Source organism: Hipposideros armiger, unplaced genomic scaffold (genome assembly GCF_001890085.2).
Source record: "Hipposideros armiger isolate ML-2016 unplaced genomic scaffold, ASM189008v1 scaffold_255, whole genome shotgun sequence".
Lineage (NCBI taxonomy): Eukaryota > Metazoa > Chordata > Mammalia > Chiroptera > Hipposideridae > Hipposideros > Hipposideros armiger.
In genome coordinates, this window is record NW_017731605.1 from 2084705 (window position 1) to 2097579 (window position 12875).

At 39.1% G+C, this 12875-nt stretch overlaps 1 protein-coding gene across 7 annotated transcripts in view; it reads left to right on the forward strand.

Moving 5' to 3' along the window:
- The window catches only part of OSBPL1A (oxysterol binding protein like 1A), a 222336-nt gene that overhangs the window by 184813 nt on the left and 24648 nt on the right, over window positions 1-12875 (forward strand). For all 7 annotated transcript variants that reach the window (XM_019656152.1, XM_019656153.1, XM_019656154.1 and 4 more), the window contains one exon: window positions 2781-2856. In XM_019656152.1, coding sequence (XP_019511697.1) covers window positions 2781-2856 — 76 coding nt within the window. The remainder of the gene's footprint in view (window positions 1-2780; window positions 2857-12875) is intronic.

A 12875-nucleotide genomic window follows, 5' to 3' on the forward strand; every position in this document is an offset into this window, starting at 1 on the left:
CTTCCCAGTGCAGGATTGCCTTTTTGGGTCATGACTGAAAGGGATCTTCCAGTCTCTGTTTGAAACCCTTCCTTAATAAGACTCTCTCTTCTCCCATTTTTGGAATGAATTATAACACAGGGCTCAGTGTTAGCTGTCCTATAACTTCCATCAATGGTCCAATCCTTATCTCTTGAGTGGCACAGACTAAACCAAATTCTTACTGAAAGAGATAATGTGTTTTAAAAGGCCTTATAAATTCCAAAGTTCATTCAACAAATAAACTCCAAAGTTCATTCAACAAATAAACTCCTTCTTTGTATTAGCCATTGTCCTAGGCAACAGGGTTACAGCAGTAGATGAAACACGACTTCTCAGGGCGCTTGCCTACCGTTTTGAGGGGCACCAGCAAATAAGAGACCCTACAGCATGTCACATGTTGATCAATGCTGTGGAGAAAAACGAAGCAGGCATAGGCACATAGGGAATGCTGGTGGTGGTGGTGGTGGTGTGGGGTTATGGAGGTATTATTACTCCTACACCCCTGGCCCCATCCTCTATTACCCCAAGACCTCGCTCATGTCCACTGTTCCCCAGACCGTGAGTTTCTTTTATTTCTTCTAGACTATACATTTCCTTGAGCCATTGCCTGGCTTGTTTTCCAGACACCTTTGCCTAACCTATGATAAGTCCTCCCGGGTAGGAGTGTTAAGGTTCCTTTTTAAAGTGGCCTGTGGATCTGAATCCTACTCTGCTCTGACCACGGCCGAGTTGCCCTTGGGAATGTTCTGGCTGCTCTTCTCCTTTTGTCAGTCTGAGACTGCACCTCCCCTTTTTGGGCGGCCTATTTTTGCATTGAATTAAGCTGCAGTCAGGAACCCTGAGATCATTACTATGCTGACTTCTGCATTGTGTTTGTCCTCTGGGTTAGGCCCATGTTTCTCTTGCTGCATCTGATCAGTTTATTGCACACATGTGGTCGGAGGGAGGAGGGCTTGAGTTTGGCTGTGTGTGTCCTGCACAAGAAAACAGCATGGGCTTTGTGATGGTCCTTTACCTTTCACAGTCCCTTTCACCTCTGTGTTCTGATTGTGTCCTACAATAGATAATTAATGTTGCAGATAATCTGGCCTCCTGGTAAATGAGTGACTACTACATTTTCATAAAACACCACTAAGAGCTATGTGCATAAAAATGAATATAGAATATTCCTGGTTGTAATTCTTGGCTGGCAATCTGTGCTGATTTCTAAATTGAGAATAGAAATAAAGCTTGAATGTCTCTTCTGCTTTCTTGCTTCCAAAATATTTCTTGCTTTTCTTGTCCTTCTGCTGCTCTTGCCTTTAACCAGAATAGTAACATATACATTTTAAGCATTTGTTGGTGGGAATTACAGCACCTTATTCCGTCTTTACAAAACTTGTTCAGGCACATAACTTCCTAGGTGTATGTTACATTTCTGACTGACTTTCATATTCATAGACAGGAGATGAAAAATTTAGAGTATATACATCTCTAAAACTGCATTTTATGTGCAAATAGTAGATAGTGGCATCCTATCCCTGTGTTCCATTGTTCAAGTCACAGAGATTGATAGTCTTAGATTGGGGAGAATGTGATTTAAATACCATCTGTGGCCACTTATCCAGCAGATTGGTTAGATGACAGATCTGCCAAATGAGCAGTGAGTGTTCCTAAAAAAGAAAAAGCAATCAAGAATTTTACCATGGAAAAAGAAAAAAAAAAAAAAGAATTTTACCATGGAGGGTTTAAGAATATTATTTATTTAGAGCCTTAAAATTTTCTTAACTTCTATAACTCAAATTAATTAACTTAGTTTATAGAACAGAGGTTCTTTAGAAGGTAAATTTTATTTTTTAAATATTTTCTTTAATATTTTGGTTACATGGGTATTTTTCAAACGGCAGCTGGAAAACCAGCATCCTTTGCTATAACCTAAGGTAACAGAAAAGAATACATTATAATGAGATTTTAGAAAACTGGTCTGGCTACCTCTCACTCCCCTCAACCCCCGTTGTGCTGAGCTTGTGCTCTGCGGAAGGGGTGGGTTCCCTGCAGGCCTCACCTGGCTCAGGATGCCTGAGCTCAGCGGTGCGCTCCTTTCAGCCAGAGACTCGCTGCCTCAGACAGCCACACCTTCTGGCTGCCTCTAAACCTGTGCAGAGGCTTTGAAAATGCTCCTTTTGTAGAGGTTAACTTGTAATGGGTTTTTCAATTATCCAGAGTTGCTAAATTTTGTTCAGGGTCACTGTCTTTGGGAAAGGCCTAATGTACGCGATGCAGGGCCTAAATTTTACTTTGCCTTTCATAGTTTGTTTGTGTTTTCCCACTTAGTTCCTTGACAACCTTCAGCTGGGCTCTGTGATGGCATTTTGTTTACATTATTCAGCAGCTAGAGTAAAATAATTTATTAAGTATCAGAGCATGGCAGGTATGTCATAAACCAAACAACAGGGTCAGATATGCCAGCACATGAAATGACAGCCTCCCTCTGAGGTGGTCCAAACAGCTAGACACCAGCCAGGGAGACCTGGGCGCTTTCAAATGAGAACAATACTGAAAACATAGGGCCAGCTGGTCTGCTATGAAACTTTTCAGGGGCAAAAATAGCAGCGAACAGGGTTACAACCCCAGAGTGACTCTGTTTTACCTTATCTGTGACGCACATTTTAAAGATATATGCATGTATACCTGTGGCTCTCATGTTTAATGACAATAGCTTTTCCCTCCCAATGTCAATAACATTAAAATTAAATCTTTTTTTTTTCCTTTTCTTTCAGAACAAGCTTGCCCTCCCCAATGTTTTCCAGAAATGACTTCAGTATCTGGAGCATCCTGAGAAAATGTATTGGAATGGTAAATTAACTACTAATTCTGTAATATAACAATAAGCGGATATGTGTTGCGGCATATATCCTTTGGAAGGGAATCTCAATGTTGGCATACAAATGATGCACTGCAAATGCTAATGGAAACTTTTGAGAATCAAATTGGGAAAAATCTTATATTTGGTTTTCCTGACAGAATTTGAACCATGCTTTATGCTATTTAGTATGGCTTTAATGTGACTTTTCATTGTAAAAAAAAATAGGAAAAGAAAATGCTCTTTTTCCTGTTGTCAAACCACATTGTATGCCCCATAGAATTAACTAGAAATTCCTTCAGAAAGATCAGACTCCTCTCAGTGTAGAATATATTTCACTTAGACTTCTGTACACAGAGCAAGTTTTTGCAGTTTAAATTTGTAAGTGTGGTACGTTAGAAATATGATATATTTGGAGTTTGTCTCTGCTTAGTTGTGCAGGTGGAACTGATTTTGGGAAGGAGGGCAGGGAATGGCAAAATCAATTATTATGTAAATCCTTGGATTCCCTTTAAAATAGCAGTCCTCATCACCACCCTGAGGTCAGTCAGGCTAGAATTCTGAGTAAAGTCCTCTCAGTTCTTCTAACATGACCTTTAACCAACTAGAATGATGAAAATGTAAAAACGTGCGAGTCCTGAGCTGCTAAAGAGCCTGCCTGGATGTTACCTTTGTAAATTTTGCAATATCGTCTGCAACCTGGGAGTACTCCAAGGGCTTTCCTGCACTGAGAAGTATAGTCACTCTAAACATTTTCACTCTGGTGCTTGAAATCCTTTCAACTGGTGATATGCCCAGTTTGGCATTTTCCTAATGCCCCTGTTCTCTGCTTGGGGTAATGTCATCTGAAATTTCCTGAATGCAATTTCCAAGGAGCTAATCCCAGAAGCATTCATTTTAAACAGATACTTTGTGATCCTACTGTGTGGAGAGTAATTCAGCTAAACTCTGTAGCTGGATGAGGTGGGATTTATCCCAGCCCTGCCACTTCCTGTCTGTGAGACCCTAGTTGCCATACCTTTCTGAGTACGGTTTCCTCCTATGTAAAATTAGAATAATTTATTCCTAACAGGTATATTGAGCGATTAACAAGATAATCTATGTAAAATGTCTTGGATAGTCTCTGGTTTGTTAGTATACTCTGTATTATTATTAACAGCTAATCACACCTAAGAATCAGAAGATCTAGGGCTGTAATCCTATTTCTATTAAGATTCATCAGAACAAACCAAATGTATGTGTTCTTAAATAAGATGTTAATTATACATTTTAGTCCCTTTGGAACTGAAAATTTTCAGGACAAAAATTAATATTTATTCATATTCTACAGAGTCAGCATTGTTCAAACCCTTAGTAAACATATTCACCATTGTGATCCAGGATGCAAATATGTATGTGTGCTTAAATTAAAACCAGTTTCACAAAAGAATACTCATCGTTACAACAAATGATATTTTCTGTTATGTTAAATTAATGGTGATTTCAGCTCATTAAATTGGTTTCACAACCTGCTAATGAATGAAACCCACTGTTAGAATTGGTACCACATCAGTCTAAGGCTGACTTTGTGCAAAAACCTCAGACGTGGTTCAGTCTTTTTGGCCATTGTGGAAAGTACTTGCTGGAGTCTGTCTCCTACCATCTCTTATTATCTCACTGGGTGTCAGATTTAGTTGGTGGTGTCATAAGCTTGTTCAGACTGGTGACCACCAGTCTCTCTAGTTTGTGTCTACAGCAAGCATCCTGTCCAAATGGAGACTAACCATTCTTTTGAAAGACAGGAAATAACGGTATGTGGGATCATACCTGTTATACTTTGAAAGATACTCTCTTTCTCTAGAAGAATGTTTTAACTTTTATTTTTAGATGCAGAACTATTTGTGCAAATAAATGCTATGCTGAATCATAATTAAATAAAGTTATTGAAAGAGCTGTTTGGGTTGAAAGGGCACCATGGAATATTTTGAAACATATCTATAGCACTGACTGAAAAAAATCAGAGAGAGAGAGCTGCAGGGGAAGTAATATTTTTGGAAAGTGTTCTTGACTGAGGTTTTATAAAAGACTAACATTCTGGAAGAATATTTATTAGTGTGGATTAAAAGGAAATCATCTAGCATTTGGAAATATTCTTTGGACACTGTCGTAGGATCTCTTCTCATAGGCAGCAGAAATGCAATCAAAAAGTGTAAATGCAGGGCAATACAAGAGATTTAAAGTACCAGAGTATCTTGAGAGCAAATGACAATTAGAGCAAATTTTTAAAAGTAATTTTTGGTATTGACCCTTCCAATATCTGTCTCCTTCTACCCACTCCAAAATAAAGTAGGTTAAAACTTAGAAAATAATGATATCATAGCTTTAATTGCATTTTAATTCAAAGTGAAGTCACTTTTTAAAATCTCCCATCACACTTTCTGTTAGAGTTAATAATCCAAACACTTCACTTCAGGTCCTTTCTGTGCGTCTGTGTGGGTAAATCTTAGTTACAGCGTGGTATACGTACCTTTTAGCCAGCTCTTCCCATAGCTTCACATTCCTAGTATCTTATTAAGTCTTAGAAGTAGTGGAGGAAATTGAATATTAAACCATAGCTTTTCAAGACATCTCTGTCGACGTGAGGAGCGTGCCAGATCAGAGTAGGGCGTGTGAGCATTCCGCAGGCCAGAGCCTCACAGCTCGACACTGAACTGGGGTCCCGTCCCAAGTTTTTCTAAAATTATTGCCTCTTCTTTGTGATGATACAGTTTGGTGGTGTAGTATCATTATTCAAAACACATGGTGTTTAATAACTCATGATAGATGCTTATCTGCCAGGTATGGTCTAGGTGTGATTTTGTCTTAATCTGGAAGGAAAGTCAGAATATCTTCTCTGGGCATTTGTCATCCTGGACCTCAGCACTCAGCAGCACCTTCGCCAGACAGGCTCACTTGCCCCCGTCCCCCCCACCCCCTCTCCACTGCCAAATACTACACATTTTGTTTTGCTTTTTTTCTAAAAAGATTTCCAAAACTTTTCTCTCAATCTGTTTTGGGCAGGATTATGTTACCAAATCTTGGATTATGCTACATGAAAAGAATACCTTACATAACTGGAATTTAATCCTAATCTCTCTATGATTGAAGCTTTTATCAAACGGATTCCCAGCTCAGAATTAATACTGATACTGGTTAATAGTTTCAAACCTTTATTTCTTATTTGCTTACTCCTATTGTCTTTTTGTTAAAGGACTCTAATCTCATAATCCCATTGTCCTATGCTTCCCCTGTTTTCTTCCTCCTCATCAGTCCCATCCCTTTAGGATTTTTCAGCAGGACTCACTCAGAGGTTAGGTCATGAGTGTTCATACTTAGTGACTTTGGAAACCAGGGCCAGCACCAGGGTGAAATGAGCGAGGCACCTAGGTACAAAATTTGAGTAGGCACTTGTGCCCAGGGCCATGCAAGTGCTGACCCTGTTTTTGCTAAAAATCTTAGGGTCATAGAATCTTAGTGTTGAGTTATTATAAGAGATGCAGAAGGTCTGATATATTATAAATACTGGCATTTTAAAATGAAAATGTTATATCACTCCTTTAAAGTTTTCCAGTGGAACCAAATACCATAGAAATTTGGATACAAGAGCAAACTGTTCTGTACGAGTTGAAAAGTTTATAGTTTCATTTGCTCCTTTAACACATATTTGCTATAGAATATTATCTTAACTTAATTTTTTATCTTTGAAGGTCTTTTATGGATTACCTTATCATACTTTGCGATCACAAAAACACATATAAAAATTAAAAAGTTTAAATTTATGTCCTGTGACCATAAGACTTTAGTATTAAAACATTCTTTGCACCAAGTTATTGCTAAAAATACTAGTAATTGAATAGTCAAAATAGCAAACATCACACAATTTAAGAAACTATTAACATAAAAGGTAAAATGTTATTTGTAAAATTGATTGTTTCAGTTGGGTTTAGATATCTGAGTATGAATATCACCTACCACTAGAACGAGACAGGATTTTCAGTAAGAATTATGCTCTTATTTTTTAATAGATTGCTCATCTTAATAGACAGATGGGAGTAGGAGTTCTGTGTTTTTATCTAGTAATATTATTCAATTCTTTGACCTTTTCCCAACTGTGTCCCAAAAATCAGACAATAATGTATTATCAAAAATAATTTTTTATGACCCATAAGCTGACAACTCAATGAGGACTTCCTTCAATGTTATTGAAAACAAAAATTTGGGAATCCCTAACTTGCAAAAAGTCTTGTTACCTTCTATTGGAGTCGCAGAAAACGTACCAGAGAAGCTATACTAGGACTCTTAACTCCTGATTCATTAACTATTTCCTCTCACTCAGGTATACCTTGCAGTGTTGACAAAATTGAAATAGTTTTCACTGAAACACATCTTTGCCAATATAATACTTTTTTGATGAAATGATTTTATCTTACCATGGAACTTTAAAATTTGTCCCTCAAAATTTCAGATTTAGCTCATTTACGTGATGCAGAATGCCTGCCACATAACCAGAGGGCCAGACCGCACCCAGCCGCATCCCAGGTCAACTGACTGTCTGGAGTGTGATGGTATTTTTGGATTCAGATAAACATACTAGCATATGTCACTGTGACAACTTCCCCATTTTTGAATTCTAAATCTAAGATAGTAAAAATCTAAGATAAGATTTGGAGCTTGACAATTTTGGTACATTATAAATACGACTTGAGAGATGAGCAACAGAAGAAGCAAAAGTAGTTAAAGTTTAGCATCTCTACCACCTCACTCTACAATGATCTGAAATCAGAGTATCCCAGTGTGGGAGAAATGGCCCGAAGACCCTGCTTCTAATGTCAAGTCTTTCCCTTAACTGAAACAGGGAAACTCATGCAGGTTAATAGTGCCTTAATTAAAAGAGGCTCCACCGATGCAGTACTGCATTTCTAAACCTACCTTCTTTTGGTGCCCTGAAGATTTTTACACTTCAGGGCAAGAGTACTATACTATAATTCAGGATGGTACAAGGTGTATCTTTAAAAAGATAATAATAATAAGTAGCAGAAGGATGATTGCAAAAGTGGGAAAAAAGGGATAGCATGACATTTTCAATGCAGGAGCATTCTTGGACCTGTCAGTTCTTTTTTTGTTTTTTTTTTTTTTAGCTGAGCCATCCTGCCACCTATTGGTGGCTCAGCGGCAGGTCAGCTCGGGCCGGGACTTGAACCGCTGTTGCTCAGAGCTCGCACTCATGAGCAAGCTCTTAACCAACTGAGCCACTCGGCCGGCCCTTGGACCTGTCAGTTCTTAGGTAAGGGCACGTATGGAGGTTGAACATCTGGACATCAATTCCCTTGAAGCACCTCTGCCCAGGAATTGCGGGACAGTCTTTGTGCACCTTGAGTGAATACAGAGTGAAGACTTCCAGCTTCTCTTGTGCTTCCACATTCCCAACTAGCAGATAGCCAGCCTTTGGTTAAATGCCTCCAGGAGAGGGCTAGCACTGCCTCCCAACTCTGAAAATACTCAGCTACTAGACAGGAAGAATAAGAAAGGAATATCCTTTTAGTTCCCTTTTTCCTCATAGCTTTTCTTCTCTTTTTCTCACTGTTTTTGCCACTGGTTGCACCAAGGTGCACGGAGCGTGGTTCAGTTCACGTACAAACCAACATCCTTTCCTGCTCCATAGTTCCTTCATTTCTGGGTCTGTGTCTTGCACTCATACCCCTGTGGTGGTCCCCCTGGCTGGTCGGTGAGAGTTGAAGAACAGTGGTATAACTAACAGCAGAAGGCATGAGGGCAGCAGGCTTTGTTCAAACTGCTCATCCAGACTGATCTCAGAAGGGGCTGTCTTGTGATGTCTTGGTGTGACTCCTTTGGACACAATCAGTGGTATTCAGATGGCAAAAACCTCTTATGCAGTGATAAACTAATTGATGGTAGCCATCTTGTGGAGAGAGAATGGGCCGCATAGCACAAGATGGGAGAGATCTCTGACCCTCCAAGGCCCTTAAATGTAAGAAGGATGACTTTTTATGCCACTGGTAGCTGTGGAGGGTGGGGATGTGGTGGAGAAAGGATTCATTGCCAACTTCATCCTCCAGAGGAAACATCCAAGGGACAGAGCCAAGACTGCTGCCAGCACCTGATCATCAGTGAAGAGCCTGGAAGCCCATTTAGTGCTTGGGTCGTGCACCTGGGTGAGCACCCTGCCCGCAGGCTGGTTGCAGAGCAGGCAGATCTAGCCTAAGACCCAAGCTGAGTTTCTGTCCATAAGCCAGGTCTTAAATATTTGCACATTTGGGCATTAGGATGCTAGACTTTACATATATAAACCACTTTCCATTTCTGTTGAGATCAAACTTGGCCTTTGTCTTCAGGTTGTTTATATAATGCGCTCTCTTTTTTTGTCTTAGTTTATCTGCTGATGAGCAATTTCAATTAAGAGTTTCTTCAGTTTCATCATCAGTTGCTATTCATTTGCATGGATAAATTTAAACTTTGCTTTTAGCTGGGTCACAAGGCCAAATTGCCTGGCATAAATACTTAATTTTCCAGCTGACTGAAGCTCTCAGTGATAAAAACTATTCTAGCTAATGTGTCTTCCTGAAAGTTGACTTTCATAATGTGCATTGTTGCTTTTCCTATTATTGAAATATACATAATACTAATTAGTTGTATACAGTATCTAGAGAATGCAATACCAAGCTTCATTGTATTGGAACTAAAAATGGCATCTCCAGGCATTTCCCAGAGGGAATGAGATATAGTTGGTGTCACTGAGTTTTTCATTACATATCCAAAAAGGGTAGATTTTAACTAAATTAAGTATAAGATTATTAAAAATAATTGCAGACTAATAGAGGCAATAAAATTGCAAGTCTATTGGTATATTTTAAAATAACATGTGATACTCTTCTGAGAGGTGGAGGTGGTTTTTGTGGCAGTCTGCGTCTATGTGCATATGTTCTCTCGGGTCTTTTTCTTTCCCTTGCATTCGTTTGGCCCTGATGTGCCTTTATATTTCCTTGAAGGTTTACGTCTTGAGTTACTAAAAGAAGAAGGAAGGCGTTTAAATTATTCTAAGTTTCAAAAATGAATTTAAAGAACCTTTTAGAATTTTAGGAGCTTCTCAAATGATTAAAACATAATCTACGCATTGAATTGATGATTAAAACCTTGTCCTTCATGCCTTGGTCTCCAGAGTTTATGCCATGCTCTTTGTTGTCTTGCTAACTCATGTACTGTCTAGCCAACTGGTGTTGAGCAGCCAGTGGCTAGTAGACACTTTCCTGTTGCATTCTACTTATATCTTATATTATCCCAGGGAGATATATGTGAAGAAATAGTAACATACACAGAGCTGCTTAGAGTTGAAAGATTAAGTCCCTAGGCCAGGATTCCCATCTGATCTGCCATAATTAGGGAAAGGATAATAAGCCATGTCACCCCCAGCATGTCTCTCATTTCCTCAGTGAGCATTATATAGTCCTTATAATGTTTTTATGAAAGAACAAAACAAAACCCAGAATCAAACTTGTAGGTAAAGTTTTTCATTCCTTTAATGAATAAATCCTTTAAATTCCTTTAAAATAAACCTCACCCTGCTGTTGTGCACAACAAAGTGAAAAGCAGAATACAGAAGAGAGCTGAATCCAGAAACAGCAGTTTGTGTCACATACTACTCAAGGGATAAGCTCATGTCACCACTGCAGTGAACTGTGGTTTGGTGGTTGGATAGGACAGCCAGCCTGCCAGCCAGCTGGGGCTCCAGGTAGACCTTTCCTTCCCACCCTTCCTCCCTCCCCCTTTCAGGTCAGAACTCGAAAGCCATGCTGCCATCTAAGTAGTTTCTTTATAGCTCAGTTGTCCAGGTGACAGGGCAAAGTAACCCAACCTTTGACCCCTCCTTGCCTCTATGCAATCTTGCAGAACTTGGCACTCTTGCATGCATTATTAATAAAGATGATGATAACTAACATTGCTCACTTAATGTATGCGTGACAGTGTTTAAGTGTTTTATATGAATTAATTAATCTTCATATGAAACAGAAGTGAGGGACTTACTCATGGCCACACAAGCAATAGGTAGTGAGGGACATTTGATCTTAGAGCCCATTCGTTTCTTTTTCTTTTTAAAAAAATTGTGGTAAAATACATATGACATAAAACTTACTATCTTATCCATTTTCAAATGTACAGTTAAATGGCATTAAGTACATTGACATTGTGGTAATGCCATCACCACTGTCACCTGCAGAATTCTTTTCATCTTGCAGAACTGACTCTCTGTATGCATTAAACACTAACTTCCCATCCCCTCGCCCCTGGCAACTACCATTCTGCTCTCTGTTCAGAACTCATTCTTTTAACCACAGTGCTTTTACTGTCCCTGGAACTTAGGACTGAACTAGACTGAGTGTATTTTTTTGCTCCACTTTTTCCATTATGCTAGTTAACAACTTTGCTTTTCTCCTGTACATTTTATGATCAGCATAATGTAAGTGTGTACGAGTATGTTGTAAGGGGGTCCCATTTCTGGGATGTATTAGCTTTTTCATCCTTTCCTTTTGCCAGGCTGAGGGTGTTAGGTTTCAAAATAATATCTGTTTTACCCCTAATTAGAAGATTAATAGATGTTCATTTTAAGAAATTTGGAAAATACAGGAAAGCATAAAGAAGATAATTAAGATTACCTATACTGCCAATTCCTAGAGACAACAACTGTTAACTTTTTGATGCTATGACCTTTATAAAATTAGAATTTTTTGGAACATGTTGCTTTGTAATCTACTTTTTTCACATTTTGCTGTGTGAGCTATTGTAAATCATTATACAGGAGGGTTTTGACTTCAAGGAAGTTGTATTCCAGTGAAGAAGGTAGGAAAATGCAGTGTATTGCGATAAATGCCCAATAGGAATAAACTCTGGACTGTGGTAATACATAGGAGCCTATGGGGCAGGGAGCACCAGCAGTGTGCTCTTCTCCCTGGGGTAATGAGGACGCTGGCAGATAATGCAGGGATAATATCCCTCCCTTCAGGAGTGGTATTACTGGATAGTTAGTTAGCAAGATAAACTGGTTAGTACCCATGACATAATGGCAGGTAATATAATCTAATGTATGATCAAACGCTAAGTTGTGACATATAGATTCTGGTACTCCAGGAGTTGGAAGAGGCAAGATATCGATTGATGAGTGCTAGAATAATTCAGTAGGAGAGGCTTGAACTGTGCCATGAAAGTATGGATAGGATTATATTGGCTTGTCGGAAAAGTCATAACACATTTTGTCTCTGTTTTTCAAAGGTCATTTATTTATATAAAGAACAAAGATCAATCAATGATATATTGGCTGTTTTGTTTGATAACCTTTTGACATCTTTTAGTGAGCTTTATAATTACTCCTTCAGAGAAGGTGCTGTCTTTATTTGTGAAAAACTGAACAAGGTGCAGATTTACAGCCTCACCTGAATTGCACGTTATACCACGCAAGGAGTTTTGAAGAGAGCGAATCAAGTGGAAGTCTGACGGTGCAAGGTCAGGCGAGTATGGTGGGTGTGGCAACACATCCCATCCAAGCTCTAATAACTTTTGATCAAACTTGTGTGTGGTCTCGCGTTGTCGCAATGGAACACAACTCCTTTACAATGAACAAGCTCTGGACGTTTCTGGATGATGGATTCGTTCAAACTGTCTATTGCGGACAGGCCACATTCAAATTGATTGTTTGCTTCCTTGCTAGGAGCTCAAAAAACACAACAGCTTTAAAATCCCACCACACTGAGGGAACAACCTTCCTCTGATGAATGTCTGATTTCAATGTCGTTTGAGGCGAATCTTCATGTCGGGACCAAGACCGTTTGCGCACCACATTGTTGTAAACAACCCACTTCTCATCACCAGTTATCAGTCGCTTCAAAAAAGGATCGTGCTCCTCATGTTTAATGAGCATATTGCAGATATTTATTTGCACCATCAAATGAACTTCTTTAAGTTCATGCGGAACCCAAATATCGAG